Here is a 24,403-nt window from a genome sequence, read left to right as displayed (position 1 = left end):
TATCAGGCCAGTGCTTACGTTTATTTTATGTTTTAGAGTTTCCGCATTTCACAGACATGTTAGCCAGAAGGTCGTGTTCAGTAATTATCATTAAAAGTCTGCCGCCATATTTATTATTAACAAGCAGTTACATGATACATTTCAGAATTTTACTAGGGCTTAATTTGCATTCTGTCCTACTGTCCTACTGAAAAATAATCCAGTGTGTCGAATCGAATCCACCTCATTATTCCGTGATTTTATTATATTGCAGGTCAAACTTGGGGCACTGCCCACAGGGCAGTATGGTATGCCCCCCTTTCGTTAAGACTTTGAATATCTAAATCATAGTTTTCTTTGTCCCTGATTTCAGTAACAATGAGACTCCATTGCATTTAATCATTTTGCAGATTCACATGGGGGCAAAGGGAAGTAGAGAGCAGATGCTATTGGAGAGGTGCCATAGTTATGGTTTAGAGCACAGGCCCAGCTTCAGAGCGTATCTTAACTTCTTATTAAGCTGCGTGACCTTGGACAAGCTACTTAACCTCCCTGTGCCTTAGTTTTCCCATTCATAAGGTGGAGCTAGTATCGGGGTATTTTGAGGATTAAATGAGATAATCCATGTAATGGTATTTAGTACAATGTAAATCCACAGTAAGCACTTAGTACATGTTAGTTACTGTTACTGTTTAAGTGCCATTTACCATTGTACTGAACTCATGGACTTTTTAAGCTTTTTATTAATGAATCGTCCATAGAGATTTTTCTCAGTACAGGTTTGATGGGGTTTTTTTCCTTACTTGAGATTTATTAATTTAATTATGTTGCATTTCTCAAAGCAGATATTTGAGAAATACTTCTATGCCTTATTTCTTTTGCATTGTTTCTGCCACGGGAATGAATATAAAATACTAAACCTAAGCATCTAAGAAAAGGAATTTCCCATTTTCACCTATCTGTTTTTATCTATATTGCTGTCATTACTTTAAAGCATACTGAATCACACAAATAACCCTGTCAAATTTTTCTAGATTCTTAAGAAGGCAAAATGTTAAAAAGCAGTTGCTTGGAAGCTGTTAGCCAAGCTGGAAGGGGTAGTGTTGGCGTGGTTGTCTAAAGTGCTGCTTTGTTTCTTTTGAACTTCAGATTGCTTATTCATCCAAAATACGGAAAAACTGAATATCAAGCAGAATCTTACATTTATTCGGGGGAACAATAAGTCCTAACAGTAGGACATGACACCTTTAAATAGCATCCTGTGAGCTGATGTGTTAGCAGCCGACATAATATGGATACATAGCTGTTGAATAGGTCCTCGCTTAATCTCCCAGCTTCCTTCTTATTCACTTGGTGTCATCATTTGTGCATTGCGATCTGGACGCTTTCCTTAGATGGGGATGCATTTGGTATACATGGAAACACGTGATTGCTAATATTTTTGTTACCAAGTCTTTTCCTATCTCCTAATAAATTCTAACAGATACTCTGTTCGTTAGAAAGGCATTAGTGAAGTTGGCGTAATCTCTTAAAACGTTAATTTGCTTCTGGAAAGAAAGAAGAAATTGTGCCTCTGTCTCCCATGTGTTGTCCAGGTCCTCTTTTGCCTGGGTTCTGACACCAAGTGCCCACCCACTTCTTCCTACCATCGCACCCTGACAGAGGGACCTTTCCAGAGCGTGAATTGACAGCCCCACTCCTTTACGGGAAAACCTTTACCACCTTCCTGGGTCTGTATATAGAATACATGCAGACTTCTCTTCATCCGCAGCCTCACCGCCTCATCCCGGCCGTACACACCAACGATCAGAGAGCTTTCTGTGCGTAAGCCCTGCCAGAGAGCTTTTTAAAAGGCAGATGCTAATTCTGTGGGTCTGGGGTGGAACCTGGGAGTCTGCATTTCTGCTAAGCTCCCAAGTGCTGCTGCAGCTGCTTCACAGACCCCGCGATGAATAATAAGGCTCTAGAACAGACACGGGCAAACTTTTTCTGTAAAGGGCCAGATGGTCTTGGTCTCTGTCCCTGTCAAGACTGCTCAGCCTGCCCGTGCAGCAGCAAAGCAGCAACGCGGTCCAAGTGGCAGGGCTGCGTTCCAGTCAAACTTTATTTACAGAAAGAGGCCAGATTTGGCCCACAAGCAGAGTTAGCCAGACCCCTGTTCTGTGACCCTTCATGGTCTCGGTGTCTGAGGGTTTACATCCTTTGGAGGGTAAGATCTTCTCTTGCTCCCTTTTTCCACCTGCCAACCTTACTACATCACGGCTCAGCCCAAGTCTCCCCCTCTCCGAGGCCGCTCCCTAAAGCCCTGTGTACTTCTCCATAATCCATCTTTCTCTTCCCAGCAGGTGATACGGTGGCACGTCGTGGGTGCTCAGCCGCGTTTTGGTATCTCAGTGACTGCATTCAGTGTTTTTGTTTCCTTTATGGGAACGATGGGAGGACGCAATGATGCGGTGTCTGCAAAGTGATGTGAGCAGTGCCTGGCCCATAGCAGTCACTTTGTGTTTGCGTTGCAAGTGTTTCATTGTGTCAGCCACACCTGTTTGTTTTTATTAAGATTAACCGTCTTGAACTTCTTTAACCACAGGGCCCAGCACCTTCGTCAGCACCTAAACGCAGCCAGTGCGTGCTTTCTCAAGTAGATGAGTATTCAGAACTGTATTCATGATTAATAGGTCTGTGATTCTGGCACTGCATCAAGACCTTTACGGCCCCTAGGAAATACCTGTGTTATCGCTGGCGTCTTGTCATTCCAGCTGTCGCAGACTCTCCAGTTTCTTGGGGCTTTCAGCAAGTCGCTGTGGCTGGTCCATCCCACTTCTTCCCAGTCACCTGTCCCCTCCCCTCACCACCTGCCTGCTTCCTTCAGTCCAGGCGGCCCTTTCTGTCCGAGCTGTCCCTTCCTCACCTTCCTCAAGGCATTTCCCAAAGGATAAGCTTTTCAGAACTTGCCTCCAAACTCATTTTCCTAGCAAGACGGGTCAAGCTAGTGTGCACGATCAAAAATAGGGAAGAGGTGGGGGTTAAGAAGTACAAGCGAGGGGAGAGCATTATTCTTCAGTCAAGGACCTTGGACTTGTAGGCCCAGTTCTGTAATGAAGTGGCTGTATTCTTGAATAATCCTTGTCTCTTGGCGCGTTGCTTGCTTGTTTTGTTGTCGTTGTCACTGTGGGTTTTCTCGGTAGACCAAAGCCCGGCATTGATGAACTTGTACTTTTCCTTCCAGCTTGAAAATACGACCTAAAGCAACCAGCAACCTCTCTACAATAAACTGAAAATGTGCATTCACTCTAACTTGTTCATTCACAACTGGAGGATATTGCCCTGAAGTGAGCAAACATTGGTTCTTGTTGGGGGACAAAAAATCTTAGCTATTACAGTGGTTTCTGGCTCTCCAAAGGGCCCCTGGATGGATAGACAGTGTATCTGTGGTATTAAAGTTTCATGGGGGTAGGACAGTTGAGGGGGGAATGTATAGAAAGGCTTGGGGGGGTGGATAATGAAAAAACGTTTGAGAAACACTGCTCTAACTTACTTAAGGGAGAATGTCTTCCTGTGAATTTGTGGAACCTTTTAAAGTATCCCCTTCTCACTCAGCTTTGATCAGTGAGGCTCAGCTGGGTCCACTTGGCTTATTGACTGTAGTGTGAGGGGTACTGACCTCTGGTGGTGACAGGTTTGTGATCGCGGTTTGGTTGCTGGCCGATCATCTCCTAGTATTAGAAGGCTCTGAGAATCTATCTTCCAGACTCTTTCCTTCCCTGCTGAGTTTGCATACTTACCTTAGAGAAGAGGTTTATTGTTTCTTGTTTATAAAAATAGTTACAGCTTTATGAAATATTTACAATTAAACATTTTCTGCTCCGGCTGACCCCGTATTTGAAAGCTTGCCATTTTTAACAGACTTTAGGTACACATTTTAAAGTCAGGCTTCACATTTGATGGTATCTTAGATTTGATAAGATAGAGTAGTTGTTTTATAGGCTGCGGAGGTTTTGTTATCTGAAATGTTAAGACCCCTGACTATTTTACACAAGAGGGGAGTGCACAGCAGGGTTTGAGGATCCAAAAGTGGGACCTGCCACCGGGCTTCACAAGTAACTGGGAAGTCACCAGGAACCAAGGCCGCGCTGAGTCATGTCCACGGTGATGAAGGGGCCTCCACGACCTTCCCGCTCAAGACGGGTTCTGCCTGCTCATTGGTGAGCCCTCGGCGGCCCCAGCAGGCAGCTGGCAGGAGTCCAGGCCAGTGCGTCAGGCTGTCTGCTCCCTGGCCGGGGTGTTTCCACCCTACAGCTCTGCATGGGGTAGGCAGAACCCTTGCAAGGTTGTTATGCCAGGACTCCTGTGCCTTTACATTTTACCTGCGAATTTTAAAGTGGGAAATTGTGCTACCACAAAGCACTTGGAATTTATTTGAAGAAACTGGAAGAATTTTTGTCCTTTTTCTATGATTATAGTAGCCGGCGTGTGTTAAGTATATTGAGGCACTGTTATAAATCCTTCATGTTCATCTCGTCTAATCCTCAAAACAACTCTTACGATAAATATTTTTATCTTCCCTGTTTATAGAGGAGGAGATTAAGACGGTGAGAGGTTAAATAAGTGACCACGGGGGACATATCTGGGAAGGTGGGGTCGCCAGGTTTCAAACATAGGCCTTAGACTTGCAGCCCAGGCGCTGAGCCGGCCTTCGTAACCGACACGAAATGATCCCTTATCTGGAAACCCTCTTCCATTTCCTCGCTTCCCATTCCCTCTTCAGCCCGTTTCCACCACTCCACCCAAATTCCCTGAGGTGGTCACTCGCGGCTCCATTGTGCAAACTCCAGTGGACACTTAGTCGTCTTCTCGTTCTGAGCTGTTCGTAGGCGTCACCAGGGATGACCTCTGCTGCCTTCTCCCACGGAGCACTCCTGGCGTGCTCCTCAAACCTGCCCGCTCGTGGTTTCCTTGAGGGCTCTTTCTTACCCTTTTTCCTTTCCGTTTTGTTTTGTTTGTAGTAGCAGGTGGAGTGAGGGCTAATTCACGAGCCATGCGTTTGAACATCAGCTGTGGGACTTGCTCCTGGCACTTCCCAAAGCCACCTGTCTTCTCCTCCTGTGCCCTCCCCTAGGCAGTCTCCCTCACTTCCATGGCTTCAGTTACCACCTGCCTGTTGCCCAGTGTTTAATTACCACGACGCTTTAATAACTGATGATGCCCAAATAGATATCTGCAGCCAGATCTCCCTTCTGAGTATTCGGTTGCCTATTGGATGTCTCTGCCTGAGTCATCGCACCGTCTCTCTGGTCTGTCCCCCTGCTTCTCCCTCGAGCCTCTTTTTTTCCCCCCCAACCTGATTCAGTAAGTGCTACCACGTTCACCTGGTTTTTTGTTTTGCTTTTTAACAAGAATGACGTTGAGCTATGGCTCCCTCACTCTCCCACACCCAAGCGGTCGGTCCTCTCGCTTTCACCTCCTGAATACCTACCTGTCTCCGCCGTCGTCACCTTTCTATTGACTATTAAACAGCCTCGTCTCTCCAGCATCTACTCTGGCCCCTCCAATCAACTTTACATGCGCCAGTTAGAGATATTTTTAAAAACATGTATCTGATCGTGTCACTTCCAGGCTTAAAAGCCTTCTCTGACTTTCCTTTGCCTTTAAGTTGGAGCCCAGACTTACCTCCCTCTTCCCTCTGCCCACCTCACCGCGCACCTCCCTCCTCCTGCCTTGTTCCTCCGTGCCTGCTGGACTTTGCACAGGCTGTTCCCTCTCCCTGGATTGTTCTTCCCTGTCCTCTTGGCCACCTGCTAGTTTTCTTCATGTCTCAGCCTACATGTCACTTCCTCGGGAAAATTGACTTCCTGGAAGCCCCAGACAGGCCTTCACATATTATCTCATGATCCCTCATGGTTGATGGAGCTGTTAAGGTGAAAGGCATTTATTCATGTTTCTCTGCCATCGTGGGAGCTCTGTGAGGATGGGGACTGAAAACGTAACTGTTTGCCAGGTCTCAAAGATATGATGGTGACTAAGACCTAGTTTCAATAAATATTTGTCACATACGTGAACACATGTATTTTCTGGAGCTTTACCTTTTACTCTGGCACATGGGCTCAGTGTACTTCAGCGGTTAATGTTGTTTCTTATAAAGAAATAAGGCATTTCTACTTAAGGCAATGAGAGGGAATCCACTTGCCAAGTTTATGCGTGCTAATCAAAGAGCAGTGACGGGGTAGCTGTAAGGTGACCCGCGTGTACCTCCCAGCTGCACCGAGGCTTCTCCTCCTAAGCATGAGGTCAGAATAGACTGTGTCCCGCGGCTGAACAACTCAGAGGCAGTAACAGCGGATGGAAACGTGAGGACTTGCTTGCATAATCTGGTGCCTGAGGAAAAAGTCTTTTGGATCTTTCTTTTGTGGCTGTGATCGCACTTGCACTGATATCAGGGGGAAAGAAGTCTAGCTTAACTCGGATACTAAACGGAGAGTCATTTGGGGGAGGAAACTAATTTGGGAACCTTTTGGTCAAACTTTAGTCACTTTTAAATTTTTTAATTTGTTGCTTCTGTCCCACTGTGAGCTGTTTCCTGTGTATCTGAATTTATGTCCATCATTGAGGTTTCTGAACTTTGTTAATACCTGATTTATTTTATCTTAGGTCGTACCTCGATCATTTGTTCTAACAGTAAGTTGCTACCAATAAATTGTTATTTTATAGACCACATACTATGGAATGTGTAGTTGTTTCATTAAGACCTCCTCAAGAATCTCCACATCCGCATTCTCACGTGTTTATTTTTACCTTTGTTTGGCTCTTTTCACAGTGACTCCTGTAGCTTTGATGCTTCCACATGTGGCATGTCCCCCCCCCTTAAGCTGCATATATAATTAGTGTCGTGTAATTAAGAACACGAGTCAGACCCAGATTAGAGTCCCATTTCTTCTACTTAATAGCTGGGAGACCTTAGGCAAGTTATTTCAAGCTCCAGTTTCTTCAGGTGTAAGTAGGAAACAATAATAGCTCCTATAGCTAATAGGATTATACATGCATTAAGCAACCTGAGTAACAGTCACTTGAGTACCTGCTGTGTAGTGCAGTCTCCACAAGTATAACTATGATGATGACCCTGGAAAGGACCAAAAAGGCAACTGAGCATAAATTTAAAATCAAGCCACCATTAGTGCGTCTTCCGGCGACAGCCATTTGGCTAGTGATGGCTTCGGTGTCTGCACCGTCAGACTTTTCCCCATGTGAATATCGTACATACCACCCAGTCGACAGCATTTGTGATTGAATGTTTGAGTTTATTTAGCCCCATTCCTCAGAATCACTCTGCAAGAAAGATGGTGCTATCCCCATTTTACGAATGAAGAGATTCAGGCCAAGGGGATGAAGGAATTTGCTCAACGTCACACTGAAGGTGATGACAGTTCTCATACAGGTTTGGTCTAGGTCTGCCCTGTTCTTTCTCCTACATTTGCTCCCCCTGGACCCTGCAAGTCCTAGAGTCCCCGTTGGAGAAGACTGGCCTGCTCCCTGATGTACCTGAGGAAAGGACCCAGGCCCGTGAGTTTCTCAGGGGATCGTATATTGTTAGTGCCTTACTCTGCAAATCATTTTTCGTATTTTGATTTGAACAGCACTTACCCATGTTGTAAGAACGATAACGTGCTGTATTAGAGGCAGCCAGGGCCCCACAGCAGAAAGATCCGTTGCATTGCTAAACCCCAAAGATGTGCGTGCATTTATGGACATCTGCTTAAGCGCTGGTAACTGAAATGAGTCAGGATGCGTCCGAACTGCACTGTGTCCAAATATCAAAACTGCAGCACGCTGGTGGGGACGAGGTGACAAGCCAGTCTTCGGTGCACCTGCCTGATGCACTGAGCTGGGCTGCCACGTTGTGAGTCAACATGGTTTGCTGAGTGTGTTCATTTCTCTCTCCTCCCCCCTAAAATGCTACTGAAATGACAGCAATCAAAAAGTAGTCTTGCTCAACAAAAGCAAAAGCTTAATTCTTGGAAAAGACCAATTAAGTGGATAAACCTGTGTCAAGTCTGTTCAAGAAAAAAATGAGTGAAAACGCAAAGTGTTAGAAATAAGAGGGGCTTCTTAATTATAAATGCAGAGATTTAGAAAATAACATTAAAAGAAATCTGAATATGTCAAACTATATCAATATACTTAAAAATCTTTTCAGTCACTATTGAGTAAATTTTACAAGTTCGTATTTTCTTGGTTAACTATCCCTTTCATCAATCACCATAGAAGAAATTAAAAAGTAATTAATTGAATTGTACACTTTAAATGGGTGAACTGTATGGATGTGAATTATCTCAATAAAGGCTTTGGGGTTTTCTTAAGTAATGAAAGGTCCTCACGCTTCCTCTGCCCCTGCAGAAGAGGCCTGGTATTCAGCCTGTTGCTGGGTAAATTCTGTAAAACCTTCAAGGGACAGTTAAGGCCTAGGTCATCTGAATTATTTTAGGGCTTTAGGGAAAGATGGCGGCTTCCCAGCTCCTTCTGTGAAGCTCGATCGATCCTGACATCAGAACCAGAGGATAGCACACAAAGAAGAAAACAAATGATTAACCTAGCATTTAAAATATGGGCAGGACTCCTACAAAAACATCAGCAGGATGAGCCATGCAGTTTCTTGTGACCAAACAAGGTTTTGTCCTAGAAATGCAGGGCTGCAGTTTGTTAAGAAATCCACCGAGGAGTTAATGTCAGCAGATTAAAGGAGAGAAACCTCTGGTCATCTAAGTAGATACTGAAATAGCAACTGATAAAATTCAACATATGTTCCTTTTACAAAATCCTTATTAAGCTAGAGGGAGAAGGAAACTCCTTTAAATTGCTGAAAGCGTGTTTGACAGAAGTGAGGACTGACATCTGTACACTGCTGTGTGTGAACCAGATGGCTGGGGAGGGCCTACTGTATAGCACGGGGTGGGGGGGGGCAGGAAGAAGGTACAGCCTGTTCACAGGACATGTATTAAGTTAACCTTAGAAATGCATTCCAATAAGCATTAGGTGCAGACACATACTGTTTGATTCCACTTATACGAGGTACCTAGAATAGTCAAATCATAGAGTCAGCAAGTGCACTGGTAGATGCCAGGGGCCGGGGGTGGGGTGGGGGGTGTGGGGAGGGGGACTGGGGAGTTAGTGTTTAATGGGGACGGAGTTTCGGTTGGGGAAGGTGAAAAATTCAGGAGGTGGATCGTGGTGCGAGTTGCACAACAATGTGACTGTACTTAGTGCCACTGAACGGTACTGTTAAATTTGGTTACAGTGGTATGTTTTACATTATGTGACTTATTACCACAGGAAAAAAAAAACATTTAAAAAAAAAGTGGGCTGGGGTGGCCTTGTGTTGTTCCTGGCATCACTGTCATCAAGGTGTTCCTTACCCCACAGGCCTGCTGGCGCTGGTGGCTGGATCCCTGTGAGTTAACCCTGGTCCTCTCTGTTGCTTTGGCTTAGTACAGTAATTGGGTTCTGTTTCCTGAAAAAGAGGAAACATTGGCTGTGGTTCACAGAATTAAACCCAAAGCCATTTTAAAATGGATGGAGATCACTGTCATTTCAAGGTCACAGCCTTGTCGGGTCTGTGACATTCCTTAGGCATTTATTGCAACTAACTTTGAGCTGTCTTATTGGGGAAGCTTTGTGCCTTTACTTAGCTACGCTTTTCCTTCTTTCTTAGTAACTCTTTGCCCCATTATCTAGCAGAGCACATGCATCTCCCTCTCCAGTGGACACTTTTGCCCCCAGCACACACAGAACCAAATGCAAAAAGCATGGAAAGGAAAAAAATCTAATGCACTTCATTTATTCTGCTACCTTGTAAGTCCTGTAAAATTATATTTAAGCTTCGACTTTGTTAATCATGTTTCTAAGCACTTTAAGAAAACGTATGTATATGAGAGTTTAATCTTTTCCATATACTTCTAACTTCCATATTCCCCTTTTTGCTTATTTCTTGCTTAACTATTTTAAATGGTTTTCTAAAAAGAAAAGATACTATCTGAATATAGTAAACTTATGTTTCTAAGCATAGAATAAAGCATAAAAGACAAATTTTAAAATAACTAACCTATTGATAATCTTTTTCTTTGTGGAATTACAATGAAACGTCTTACGTTAAGTTAAAATTACAGGATTGGAAATAAGGAGTTAGTTTTCTTGGGTTGGGGTGTTTTTAGTGACATTTGGGCAACGTGTAAACGTTGTTTTAGAACGCCTCTCACCCCTCTAAGATGGGGATTGAATCATTACCATGGCCCCTGCCTTTCATGGACGTGTCTTTCAGTGACATACAACATAGCAGGCATGAGCTCGTCCTGACACCCGTGAGGAACTTGCTGGGGACCCGTCTGCTGCCCCCGAAGCTGCCGTCTAAAGCAGATCTATAGCTTTGGCACAGGCGCATCAGGGCTCCGAAAGGGCGTCACTCACAAAGCGCTAGCGGGGGTGTTCACAGTGGAGGGGTGCTGGTGCCTTGAGGGCCTTTAGGGAAGGTGCACGGGGCCTGTGAACTGAACTGGGAAGGCAGAGGAGGCTCCTGAGGCCGCCATGACAAAGTGCCACAAACCCCGTGGCTTGGAACAACGGAACTTTATTCTCCCACACTCAGGAGACCAGACATCTGAGCTCAGGGGGTCCGCAGGGCTGGTCCCGTCTGGAGGCTCCAGGGAGAATCTGTCCTAGGCCTCTGTCCTGGCTTCTGGTGGCTGCTCGTGCTCCCAGGCGTCCCGTGGCTCGTAGCAGCATCACTCTGATCTCTGCCTCCATCGACCTTCTCCTGTGTCTGTGTCCGCTCTCATTCATAAGGACATTGGTTATCGGATTTAGGGCCCAGCCTGATAATCCAGGGTGACACCTTGTCTCCAAAGACCCTTGTTCCAGATAAGGCCGCGTTCTGACGTTCCCGGTGGACGTATCCTGTGGGGGCCACCATTCAGCCCATACAGGAAGGCAGGTAGGAGTCCAGTGGCCACCTGGGCCGTGCGCCCAGTAGAGGCAGGCACGAGGACACAGGCCCAGAGTTCAGAAGCTGCCTTTGAAAAGGAAGTGTCCACGGGATCCCAGGGTGTGAAACTCGGGGCCGCGGCGTGTGAGGTGCTGCGCTGCGGTGAGGACTTGTCGAGGGTGGTGTGTGACCAGATCTGCTTGCAGGGAGAGAAACACTCGGCCACGCCTTCCTGGTTAGAGCGTACAACTGTTTGCACGTAAACTGAGATGTTGCATTTCCCAAGTTGTTCTGTTGACCTTCACAGATTAAACACTTTAACATATACTTTCTCCTTCCCAGCAGTACTCTTCAGTAGCTCCCTTGGATGATGCTGGGTTAGCGTGTGATTGGACGGTGTAACGTCATTCCACGATGGGTGGCTTTCATAGACCAGTGGCTCAGGTGCCAGCGTGACACTCTGCAGTTACACTTCTCCCCGGGGACGGATAAAATAACCCAACGGTAGTGGGACACTGCGATACTTTCTTAGCCCCAGTTACCTTTTGAATAACGAGAGCTTGAACTTGCCTTCTCAGGAATTTTAATAACTTATTCCAAACAACCTGTTATTGTTGAATGGTTTTGGGGTTTTTTGGGTGTTTTTCCTTTTTGGTTTAACTCCAGATACTCTTATTTTCTGTTTCAATGTGTTTCTTCCTTCAGATACAATATGAGTCTTCATCATAATGTAAATAATACAGGTGGTGTTCTCATCAAAATTTTCACCAAATGTAGAGAAGCAATGACGTTTTTATAGTATTTTACTTTATTTTCCTGACTTTAAATGCTAACCCTTTTGTTATTGATGTTATTGCATCAGTAATAATCTAGCCTTATCATGACCCAAAATACATTTTAGTGTCATTTTGCTTTGCTTGGTCAAGCTTTTTACATTAAAAAAATATAGTGTTATAGATCCACCTCAAAACTGAGAACCCCAGGCTAATCATGAGAAAAACATCAAATTCCAGTCGAAGGACATCCTCCAGAGTATCTGCCCAGTACTCCTCAAAACTACCGAGACCATCAGGTCAAGGTTTGAAGAGCTGTCACTGCCAAGAGGAGCCCAAGGAGACAGGGCTGCGTGTGAGGTGCTGTCCTGGAGGGATAGAAACTAAGGCAATTGAATAATTGTAACAAACGTACCACACTGATGTAAGCCGCTAGTGGTTGAGGGCACACATTTCACCACCTGGGGGCTGGCGATGCTCCAGAGGGAACAGAGGGAGACCCCCTTCACAGCAAAGACCCCGAGGGCCCAGCTCTCCACGCCCTGCTGGCTTGGGGGCTGCAGGTGTGAGCAGGGAAGTCCTGGGGGGCCTGGCGGGGAGTCACAGCCCCAGCCGACTCAGGAGAACGTGGGCCGTGCCCCACACAGCCCTGTCATCGGGGTGGACCCTGCCGGCTGGAGCACTGATCCTGACATGGTTGTTGGATTGTGACTCAGAGTATGGGATAGATACCGTGAGTCCATACTGAGATAGACAGACAGACAGCTCTCCTCTACAGAAACGTTCCAAGTACAGTAAGTTTCCTACATACGAACGAGCTCCGTTCCAAGAGTGCATTCGTAAGTCTAAATTGGTAAGTCCAACAAAGTTAGCCTAGGTGCCCAACTAACACAATCAGCTGTATAGTACTGTACTGTAATAGGTTTAGAATACTTTTCACACTAATACTACATTAAAAACAAAAAATAAAGAACATTTTTAATCTTACAGTACAGTACCATGAAAAGTACAGTAGTACATACAACAGCTGGCATCCAGGGGCTGGCATCGCGTGACAGGCAAGAAGAGTTACTGACTGGAGGAGGGGGAGGAGGTGGGGGACAGTAGAGCTGAAGGATCGTCAGCAACAGGAGATGGAGGACAAGCTGCAATTTCCCTCACGCCTGACGTGGATGGCACAGGTTCCGGTTCCTTGCTGGATTCAATTCTATCTACCCTGTTGAAAAAACGACCCAGCGATGTCTGGGGAGCAGCTCTTTTTTTCTTATCATAGATGACACGGTGGCACTGGATTGCTGAACGGCTGCTGCAACCTTCGTGTACTGTTCGTTGTACGTTCAGGTCCTGTGCCTCCAAAACTACCAGTGCCGCCTCAAATGCAGAGAACCCCCTTGCCATTTCCTGCGTCGTGAATCTCTTTGGTTCTTCAGTTACTACTTCTTCCTCTGTCTCTCTCCGTCCTTCCTCTGGGCCTCCAGTTCCGTCAGGTCCTCATCAGTCAGCTCCTCGTGTTGCACAGCAAGGAGTGCAGTGAAGTCGTCCTCTTGCAGATCTGCCTCCGGCTTCTTGCTCAGGGTCACTGAGTTGCTGGAGACCTTCTCAAATCCACGAAAATCATGAACAAACTGTGGGCAAAGGTTCTTCCAAACCCCAGTCACGGTGACGGCCGTAACCTCTACAGGCCATAAAAAAAAAAGTCAATTTTTTTTTTATGGCCTGTAGATGTTATAGTCCTTCGAAGATTGTCGCAGGGTTGTTCCTGATTCGTCAGTCTCCTTTACTGCCTGACGAAAAGTGTGACATAAATAATATTTCTTGAAAGTCGCTCTAACTCCCTGGTCCATGGGTTGGATGAGCCACGTAGTGTTCCGTGGCAGATGCACTACTTTGACGTTGGGATGCGAGTCATCCATGGGTGGGGGGTCGCCTGGAGCATATTGTCGAGCAGCAAAAGAATGTGGAATGGGACGTTCTTCTCCGAGCAGTATTTCTCTACCTCCGGGATAAAGTGGTGGAAAACCAGTCCTGGAAAATGGCCTGTGTAACCCAGGCCTTGGGGTTACTCTTCCACACAATAGGAAGAGAGCCCTTGGCTGTGTTTCTAAGGGCCCTTGGGTTCTCTGAGTGATAAACTAAGAGAGGCTTCAGCTTCATATCACCGGAAACACTGCCACCAAACAACAGAGTTAGCCTGTCCTTTGCTGCTCTATATCCTGGCATCAACTTTCCCTCCTTGCTGATGTAACTTTGGTCTGGCATCCTTTTCCAGTACAGTCCTGTCTCGCCCACATTAAAAACCTGCTCAGGTAAATACACGCCTTCATCAATAATTTCTTGAAGCGTTTCAGGAAATTCTTGGGCAGCTACCGTACCTGCACTCGCTGCCTCGCCACTTACTTTTACGTTGTGAAGGTTGGCTCCAGCCTTGAACCGATGAAGCCAGCCACGGCTAGCATTAAAAGATGCACCCTCTGATTCTTTGCCGTGTTTCTTCTTCAAGTCTTCATAAAGCCTCTTAGCTTTCTCTTGAATCAGCATTAAGCTGAGCGGGACTCGACACTGATGCTGGTCCTGCATCCGCACACTGAGACGTTTCTCCATCTCCTCCACCAGTTTTCCACGCTTCTTCGATATTATTGTCTGCACAGCAGACTTCACATGTTCCATGATCTTGTCCTTGGTCTTTAGAATCGTGCCGATGGTTGAACGACTCATTTTACAAGAATGAGCGATGTCTACCATCTTTTCACCTCACTCCACTCTCTCAGTTATTTTCACTTTTGTTTCCATCGTTATTGCGTGGCACTTCTTAGCGGTACCGGCTACATCACCACTGCTTTTACGCTTGCTTCTGGACACCCTGAGCTTGAAATAAAGATGCTGTACTCCTGTACTCTATACAGTACTGTACGGTAAAGTACACAAGAGCACAACCACTTGTCGAGGATGCACACTCGTGACTGTGTACGCCAGACACATGAACTAACTTACGTGATTGGACATGCGAAGGCACATTCACCTCTTTGAAAGTTCTCAACTTGAAGGTTCACATGTAGGGGATTTACTGTAATTTATGCAGATGCTTCGCCCTCAGGGAGGTGGACCGTGACTTCCCTGCCAAGACTGCAGTGTGGGAAGAGGGGGAAGAGTCCCTGTAGGGGAAGGACCCGACAGATCCTACCTGGGCCAGGTGATCCAGGTGATGAGGTGTGTTGACAGCAGGTACCCTAGATACAGTGGGATGTGAAGGCACTTCACCTTCTGTTCTTCCTGCTAAAACACACAAACCCCAAAACTGAGATCATGAGAAAAAACATCGTACAAATCCAGAATGAGGGCCATTCTACAGAATGCCTGACCAGTACTCCTGGTCAAGGTCTCAAGGTCAAGTACTCAAGGTCATCAATCACAAGGAATGTCTGAGAAGCCATCATTGCCTAGGGCAGGCTATGGAGCATGATGACTAAATGTGCTGTCCTGGATGGGGTCCTGGGACAGAAAAAGGATGTTAGGGGAAAACTAAGGCAACCCTATCAAAGTGTGAACTTTTTAGTAATGTGTCAGTGATGGTTCGTTGGTTGTGACAGATGTGCCAGAGGAATGTCAGATATTATCTTTAGGGGAAATCTGGTATGGGGTGTATAAGGAACTGCTGTGTCTTCACAACTTCTCTATATAAATCTAAAGCTATTCAAAATAAAATGTTTATTTAACTTTTTAAAAATTAACAGACGAATTAAGATGTTACCCCAAAAATATGTTTAACACAAAGCTTACAGTGTTTTAAAAATTCTAAAAGTTCAAATATTTCTTTCCATAGTATTTTAAGATTTTATTTCAGATATTCGTATTGTGATGTTTAACATCTGTAAAATGTGCACTCCTTTTATGAAAATTCTTGATTTAATTAACAGACAAACTATCTTGTAATGGTTCCTTTCTGGGAGATGGAGTGTTACATTTTATTATAGTTTCCCCCTTGATGTCCTTCATTTGCATTTTAGGAGAATGGATTTGACCAGCACTTTGTAAGTTAAATGTTAGTTACACGTGTGGTTGCCTGCACTGGTCCTCTGAGCCTTGTGTCTGCACAGGTCCCCTCTGAATAGGCTTCGAGGAAACGACTCATTTAGCAGCCTGGTAGTCGTCTTCCTTGGCAGTGCGGGAGCTGTGATGGCAGAGAGGGACCAGGACTTTCCATGTGGCTGTCGTATGAACGTCCTGCATTCCAGTTCTTTCCTGTGCGAGACTCCTATTTTCTGGGAGATAAACGTTTTGAGAAAAATGGAAGCACGCTGACTCAAATTCCATCCATCCACTCACTGACTGCCACTTACCTTGTTCGTAAGCCCGGACTTGTCCTGTGGTAGCACGCATGACGGTGTAGTGACGGTTAGCGTCTCTCCCGCACTGGTTTGTAGTACCTGCAAGGCAGCGGCATGTGTGTTGGATCCCCAGGGACCCCCAGCCTCTAGCACAGTGGAAGCTCTTGGGAGCGGATGGCTGTGGGCGCCTCGCCTGCATCCAAGTTCTCCTGTTTGAACAGCTCCGACCGAGGGTGTTCTCTGGCAGCTGGGCTTGTGGGCGCAGGGCAGGAGTGTCAGAGGTCATGCCCCAGGGTAACCCCTCACCAGAGAGGGCAGGGTGCTCCTGACTAGGAGGCAGTTCTGAGGTCCGTGCGCGGCCTCTCCGGGGTCCCCAGCAGCTGCGACTCTGCACAGAGCTGTGACCTGCTTACTTGAGCTCCCTTTTTGCCTCTCCTTCCGTCTCACTTCCCCTGGTCTTGGGGTCAGCTTTGGGAGAACCCACACTGAGACCACATGCAGTAAGTCAGTATCGACGAAATTAATTAGCACAGTAAATGAGTTAGATCCCGACCATTCAAAGAAATTATCATCCAGGAAGAAGAAGATGATCAGAGCTGTGCAGATCACATGAATGAGACATAAAGTGACGACTGATGAGAAGTACAGATAGAACGTGCGTATCCAGGGGAAGAAGTCGCTGCAGACTTCCCTCCTGACCTCCTGACTCGGGGTCGGCTCCTGCCTTGTGACCTCGAGCCATCCAGCACCTCACCTGTCGCGTGGCTCACATCCCGGTGCCCTCGCTCTGCCGGCTGGTGAGCTGGGAGGACAGAGGTGTGCCTGCTGCGTCTCGACACGGGGACAGCGCCCCGCAGACAGTAGCTTCACAGGTGTCTGTTGGGCCCATGCGTTCATGGGGAGACTGAGAGGCAGAGTTTCCATGAGAAGAGGGCTGGAGTCCTGGGCACGGGTTCAAATCCCACTCCAGGCACCGCCCGACTCGCTGACCTCAGGCCCGTTGCTCAGTCAGCTCATACGTCAAGTGAAGACATCGAGGCACAGCCTTCAAGGTCGTGACATAAATTAAATGAGGTCATTTCCTGTAGTACCTGGAGTTACAGCACAGAAATGAGCGCTCAGATATGTTCACTGCTTTTATGGAGAAGATGGCATCTGAGGTTGGGTTGAAATTGGACGAGAAAAAGTAGAGAAGGAAGTTTAAATTACAGCAGAAGGAACAAATGCCGGAGAGTGAGATTAAGGGCGGCAGGGAGCCTGGCAGGGAGCCGTGTGCCGGGACCCGCGGACGGGAAGCAGGGAAACGAGGTCCCGGAGAAGCCAGACCACGGAGGTTCGTGAATGCCAGCCTGAATTGTGTGACTTTATTCCACGAGCAGGAGGGGAGATATTTGAGAAGGGAACTGCCCAGGAGGTGATGGGATTATGAACTGTGAGTTACAGTGCCCTGAAGAGAGGTCAGAAATGAAAATAGAGGTTTGGGAGTGGTGCACATAGTTTATCATGAAATTGGCAAACCAGTCCGCACGTACGGCGTGTTTACCACAGTAGGAAACAGAATAACAGGGGCTCCTTTCCACAGTCGGGGAACTTGGTTAGTGTCATGCTGTTTAACACTTAGCTTGCTAATTAGTATGTACAATATAGTCATTTTTTTCTTCTGGGATATTTCCCAGGTAATCTAAATCTTCCCCAAATGTCCAGACGGGTGTGGGCTCAGCGGCATTGTCAGGTCTCTTGGAGCTGTATTCCTTGAGTGAACCAGGAGATAGGAGTGAGGTCCTCCCGGGCAGTGGGCAGTGGGCCGTTGTCCGGCTACAGGCACAGCTTTGGAGCCACAGTACCTTGTCATTCCTTTTGCCAACTGTCAATTAACTTCTACAGAAATTTAAATGATAAAGACTACTTTATGTGTGTTTGTTCACATCGTTGCTGTTTTCAGGGCTCCTTGTCTCCTTGTGTAGATCCTTATTTCCGTTTCATGTTTATAGAAATGATGCTTTCAAATTCTTTAAATTTCCAGTTACTCCTTGCTAGTATATAGAAATACAGTGGCATGTTTTTCTTGTCGTTGTTTTTTTACTAACTGCATTCTCTGACCTTGCTAAACTCTTTTTTTAGATCTGGGAACTTTTTTGTAGATTCTTTCGTGTTTTCTGTGTAGAAAATCATATAGTCTGCCAATAAAGACAGTTTTGCTTTTTCCCTTTATATCCATAGCCTTCATTTTTTTTCTTGCCTTCTTGTACTCGTGAGGACAGCAGTGTCGAGCAGCATGAGCTTCTCGCTCTTACAGGAAAACTCTTCTTATTTTCCATTAAGTCTGTCAGCAGTAGATTTTTCATGCATACTCTTAATACGATAGAGGAAGTTCCTTATTATTACTGATGTTTGCCTTTTTTTCTTTCCTTTTTAGCAGAAGACTCAGAAAGTGGTGTTTACATGCGATTCATGAGGTCACACAAGTGTTACGACATCGTTCCAACCAGCTCCAAGCTTGTGGTCTTCGATACCACGTTACAAGTGAGTGTGCCCAGTTTCCCTGAGTCTGGGGTATATTGTTTGGTGCCTGCCTTGTCGGGTAAGTTAAATCTAGCAACACCCGCAGACAGTATCCAGTCCTTTCTGCAGGTCAGGTCCTGTGCTGAGGTTTCGTCTGAGTTGTCAGTCGTCATGGCAGCCTTCTGAGGAATGTGCTGTTTTACGGATAAGGAAGCTCATTATCTAGAGTTTGCTCACATTCTAGCATTTAAGAACTCAGCCCACAGGGCTGGTACTCAGCCCACAGGGCTGGTGAGTGACGGGGTCTGGAATTGGCCCTCGGGTCTGTGTGATGCGTGCCGGCCCCAAGCCTTTAACCGCTAGCTGCACCTCCTCCCTCGGCTCGTCCTGAAGGCCTTAGCTATTTAGTACAACAATGAAGTTGAAATAATACTGGTTAAAAAGAAAGCATCACTCAGGTGAGTAACCTCTTAAGAGAAAACTCTACTGATCTCTTTCAGCAGAAAATTTGAACCTGATTATTTTGGTATTAAAATTATGCTTATTGTAACTCGTTTTATACCAAATATGACTTACAGTCAGACGTGAAAAGTCCCAGATAATACATCCAATGCGATGACCAAATTACATGCGGTGTAATAAAATATGTGTGCATACACAGGTATACGTGTGTGCATTTGGTGTATAGATTTATACATAAATCTTTACCAAGCAGGATTGTTTTCACCTGGGTTCCCCAAAAGTAGATGCTGAGCCAGGAATTCATGGCCAGTGGGTGCTTTATTAGGGTGTCCTGCCAGGAGAGCCCCTGGGGGACTGGGGGAGAAGCAGAAGGGGCAAAGGCCAGGGAGGGCAGCCTCCACTGATCCCTCAGGGGGACCCCAGCTGGTAAGGTGCCTGTGCGAGTTCACCCCAGCCTCTTTCAGCCTCATCCAGGGCTGTCCTGGGAGATGTGTGCCCTGGCCCTGCCAGTTCGTCCTAGCACTCGGGGCCCTCTCCCCAGGCCTCCCCCGCCTGCTCTGCTGGCGCCCCCAGCGGCCCGCCCTGTGGCTTTTCCTTGAGGACGCCTGGGCTCTAGGAGCTCCTTTGCCTGCATTCAGTCTCAGCTGCACAGGATTCTCAAGAATGTAGACATGGCTTAGTTCTTAACTTTATTTTCCAATTTTTTTTTTAATAAATTGGCCTAAAATCCTGTGACTTTGCTAAATTCACTTTGGACCAGGTAACCTTCAAGGTCCCTTCTACAACTCTGATTCTTGGACAGAAAGAGGACAGAGAGGCATCCAGATGCAGCGTCACAGGAAACATTCTCTACCACTGTAACTACAGACTTCACTAGTGAAGTAACTGGAAATTCTGAATTCCCCAAGTAAAGAAGGAGACCAGCCCGTCCCACCCTCACTCCACCCTCCCAAGTCCTGACTGTCGGCTTTCCACCACCAGAAAAGCACACGACGGTGCATACGCCCTGCACCTGCTCTCACTCTTGCTCAGCTTCTCCCGGGTTGTAAGATTAACTCTTTTCTGAATTTAGAATTTAGCCAGAGTGAGTAAGACATGAAAAATGTGATGCTTTATGGATCATCGGAGGTCACTAATCCAGTGACTCTCACTTCCCTAATTAATAGAAGCTGCATGTGCCTGTCTCCTGGAAGTCACGAATCCTTGAGGCTCTAAGCTTTAAAGGAGCTAAAATTGGTTACCATGGAAATGGGGGGTTGGCACTGGTTACAGCAAAGTTAAAGATGTGTTTGAAAGGGCTGAGTCGACTGTTGTCTAGACACAGCAGTGGTGGTCGTGGACATGTCTCGAGAACGAGGGAAGCGAGCAGGGGAGACACAGCCTGTCCCCGAGACCAGGTGACCGTCCTCTGGGCGGGGTCGTGGCCCAGACAGCTCCCTGTGTGCGTGTGTGGTAGGACAGCACGGAGCCACTGAGGAGGGCGGAAAAAACGTTTGTGGAGAATGTGTTTGGCTTTTTTTTAAGATTTAATGTTTTATTTATTTTTGGCTGTGTTGGGTCTTCGTTGCTGCGCACAGGCTTTCTCTAGTTGCCGCGAGCGGGGGCTACTCTTCGTTGTGGTGCGTGGGCTTCTCATTGCGGTGGCTTCTCTTGCTACAGAGCACAGGCTCTAGACGTGTGGACTTCAGGAGTTGTGGCGCGTGGGCTCAGTAGTTGTGGCTCGTGGCCTCTAGAGAGCAGGCTTCAGTAGTTGTGGCTCGTGGGCTCTAGAGTGCAGGCTCAGTAGTTGTGGTGCACAGGCTTAGTTGCTCTGCGGCATGTGGGATCTTCCTGGACCAGGGCTCGAACCCATGTCCCCTGCATTGGCAGGTGTATTCTTATCCACTGCATCACCGGGGATGTCCCCTAATGTATTTATTTTTAAGTTAAAAAAAAGCAGGTTGCAGAAAAACACTTATATTCTGACCAAGTTACCCTGAGGGCCCAGAGTATCAGAGACACAGCTGGTCTGGGAACCAGAGTCAGCTGTTTACAGGTGAACTGAAAACAGGGTCGCAGACAACAGAGGTGACTGGGACAGCCCCAGAAGAGAGGGAGAGAAGGGCTGCTCGTCCCAGGCGGCCGCACCCTCAGCCTCCAGCTCACCCTCTGCGAGGCCCATGGGCCTCCCACAGGCGGGGTTGTGACCTGCCCCAGGGTCCTGTCGCGGAGTCTCGCATGGGTGTGAGAGACGCGCCTTGGTCCTGGTGCCCCAGAAGCCCAGTGCACGTCCTGGAGTCGCGTCCCTCCCCCTCGGCCCGCCTGGTTCTCCCTCGGCGTCAGCGGTCATCCAGAGCCCCAACTGCGGTGTGACTGAGGGAGGGGGTGATGCCCGACTCCCCCCGGCTCCCTCACCCAGTGCCGCGGGGCACCCGGTGCTCAGGCTGGACGGGGCAGACGCCGCCTGCTTGGCTTGCACGGTCACTCGGCATCTCAGCCGAGTTGTTCCTTCCCGACCAGGGCCCCATAGTAAGCCAGGAACTGTTTCTCAAAAGGAAAATAATTACCTGCAGAAGAAGGCATGGCTTTTTGCTGTTTGTTTGTTTTTTCCGAAAACCCAGTGAATCTCCTGGTTCCTGATGGGGGCCTCACTCGGCATCCCCAGCTCGGCCTTCGGGGGGCCCCAGGCCTGGGTGGACGAGGGGCCTGCCCTGCCGCAGAGCTGTGTCTCGTCTGGGCCCCTCTGAAGACTCACTCTGACCGTGTCAGAACAGCGCTCAGACACGGTGTGTGCCGCTTGCGGAGACCTGCCAAGGGTGGCAGGGGTGCAGGCAGCAGCCTGAGTGGCATGGGGGTCCCTCTGACGCTCCAGGCCGTGGCCTCCCTCACCCTGACCCCTCACTGGCTGGCTGGCCGATGTCACACCGAGGCGTCTAAAGGCATTGTCACTTCCTGCCCATCAGACCAGTCAGCACGGTGTCATCGATGTCACGGGACCATGTGACATGAGGCCTGTGGGCTGGTCAGCATCTCTGCAGACTGTGGGCAGTCAGAGAGCCAGAGATGAGGGTGTGAGAGGGTGCCGTGCCAGGTCAAGGCAGACTGCTTCTCGGGTCCTAGTACATAGGTACAGAGAAAAAGCGTGCGCAGCTGACGGCTGCAGGGCCCTGCGATGCTGCATCTGCAGTTACAGGAATCCAGTCACTCTGGGAGACGCGGTCACAGCCAGACGGGCAGCTTCCCTGGGGTGTGACGGTCAGCCTCTCCATCTGCGCACTTCCCCAGGGATGCTCTGCCGCGCTTGGCTTGCCAGTCTCGTAGCTTCAGGGGCATCCTCCCTGGTCCTGCTCGGCACAGTATCCCTCGCCCCGTGGGTCCGAGAGCCAGTGTAGGGATCCCAGTGACATACTCAGGACTGAGTGGGTAACCCCAGTGTGGCCTGCAGCCCTGTGAGCTCCTTGTGCTTGACCTTGGCTGAGACTCTGTCACCTGACTGACTGCAAGGCCCCCCTTTGACCAGTGACCATGGTGGCATTTGGGGTTCTAGGAATTAGCATCCACTCAGAGCCAGCATCCGGTCACCCTGGAAAGTCTGTGTCTCCTTTTCCCCAGTGCTCAGTCATCCTAGGAAGTGGGGCAGGAGGAACAGCACGTCCTGGGCGGGGCACTGTCCTCGGGGGACCCACCCCCCTCAGAACAGGGCTCTGGGTCTGAGCGCGGCTCAGGTCTGGAAACGGTGAGAGGACAAGACTCCATGTTGGTGACTCAAGTTGGGGTTTTGGCCCCTGGACTGAGAATTTTTCTTGTTACGTAGATCAAGCAGCACTTTAGAGGGCCATACATCTGTCTCACTCTTAGGGATGCTGTAACTGGTTAGCCACGACCAAACCGTCTGCGAATCAGAACGTTCTCACCCCTGGCCACGAGCCTGCCCCGCTCCCTCGGGACCTGCCACCACACTGGCATCAGTGAGGCTGTCATGGTGATGCCCCCTACAGAGCGCAGCCAGCACGCAGCTTCTCAGGGGGTAGGGGTCCCCGCACACAGACATTTCTCAAAAACCTGGGGAGGCTGTGACCTCGGGGCCCTTTTGGGGAAGGTAGCTGAGGGCTGGGTGTGCAGGCCACATGTACTGAAATCTCCCTGAGCCTGTGGGTTCACTCTTCCTCGTTAGGCCTCCGAAGTTCTGACATCTCGGCCTCCTCAAACGTGCACTCGGCAATGCCCTGCATTTCAAGGCAGTCAACTCAGAAAGCTTTAGAGCCGTTCCCAGGGGCATGCAGTAAACGTTAAATCCACATTTCTGGTAAATCCACCTGTGTCAATAAACTCTACCGTATCCAGTGTTAAATTCCCTGTCCTTGGTCTAATATTATTAGAAGCTATTCCCACACTTACTTCCCAGGTTTCTGCAGATATGAAATAGCAGAGCTTTATCGTTGTTTCCATGTGTGAGGCCCCCTCTCGGGGGCAGGCTGGAGTCTGTCCCCAGTCACAGGTCTCGGGGCTGCAGAGGCGGCTGTGGTTGTCTGGAGAATGGAGAATGAGTGACCCCGTGCAAGGCGTCTGTCTGCCCAGGAAAACTTGCTGCTGGGCTTCCAAGCAAAGAAAGGCAATTCTGACACCACACAGCCAGCCGTTTCCACTGCCAAGGGAGGCTCGGAGTCACTGTGGCATTCAGGAATCTCTGCTTCGTCTGAGTCCAGCCCTGTCGCTGTGCTGGGTTCCAGGGCTGCACTCCTTCCAAATCAGGGCCCCGGCTTTCACATCAGAGACCGGGGAGACTGTGAGTTCGGGGTGGTGAAGCTCCGAGTCCCGCAGGATTACATTTTGTGTTGGATTTAGGAGAGGTCAGCCTGGTAGCTACAAGAGAAGGGCTTTTTAGGGCTGCCATAGAGGCTGCCAGGTTCTCGGTGACTGAGAGTCCCCAGTCGGAGCTTGTCCTTTCCCCGGTGTGTGAGCCCCATCCTCGGGCAGGTCTCTGCCCACACCAGATCCCACGTTCCTTTCGCTGCAGTGACAGCTGGTGCGGCAGCCCCTGGCCCCTGCTCTCCTCTGGCGGCTGCACAGTGGGGCGGGGGGGACACCACGGTCACAGGTGATCCTTGTTCCCTCTCGATGCCGCTGCCTGCCCGGGGTCACTGGGGATCTGGGTCCCCGCTGACCCAGAGCTCAGCACTGTGTTCAGGCCCAAAGACATGAGCCCGGTCCCAAACCCTGTGTCCCCAGAACCCTGCCTGGTGCATGCGCTTCTGTATCAGTCAGGGTCCAGTCAGGACACAGAAGCCATAGCAGCCATTGAACAGAAAACTAACGTAAACCAGTGGTAACTGGACGTAAGTCAACCGGGTAACTGAAAGGGTAAATACTGACCTCTGAGGCAGCGTTCTCAGACCTGCAGCTTTAGCATCGCTAGG

At 48.3% G+C, this 24,403-nt stretch overlaps 1 protein-coding gene across 4 annotated transcripts in view; it reads left to right on the top strand.

Moving 5' to 3' along the window:
* Window positions 1-24,403, top strand: part of PRKAG2 (protein kinase AMP-activated non-catalytic subunit gamma 2) — a 288,527-nt gene that overhangs the window by 226,670 nt on the left and 37,454 nt on the right. For 3 of the 4 annotated variants that reach the window (XM_082632117.1, XM_082632120.1, XM_082632119.1), the window contains one exon: window positions 18,460-18,566. In XM_082632117.1, coding sequence (XP_082488243.1) covers window positions 18,460-18,566 — 107 coding nt within the window. The remainder of the gene's footprint in view (window positions 1-18,459; window positions 18,567-24,403) is intronic. The other variant, XM_082632118.1, reaches the window with a different exon arrangement.

This window comes from Mesoplodon mirus (assembly GCF_964341445.2).
Source record: "Mesoplodon mirus genome assembly, chromosome: 9".
In the NCBI taxonomy this organism is placed as follows: domain Eukaryota; kingdom Metazoa; phylum Chordata; class Mammalia; order Artiodactyla; family Ziphiidae; genus Mesoplodon; species Mesoplodon mirus.
The sequence above is the reverse complement of the archived record's forward strand: the minus strand, read 5'-3'. Positions and strand labels throughout refer to the sequence as shown.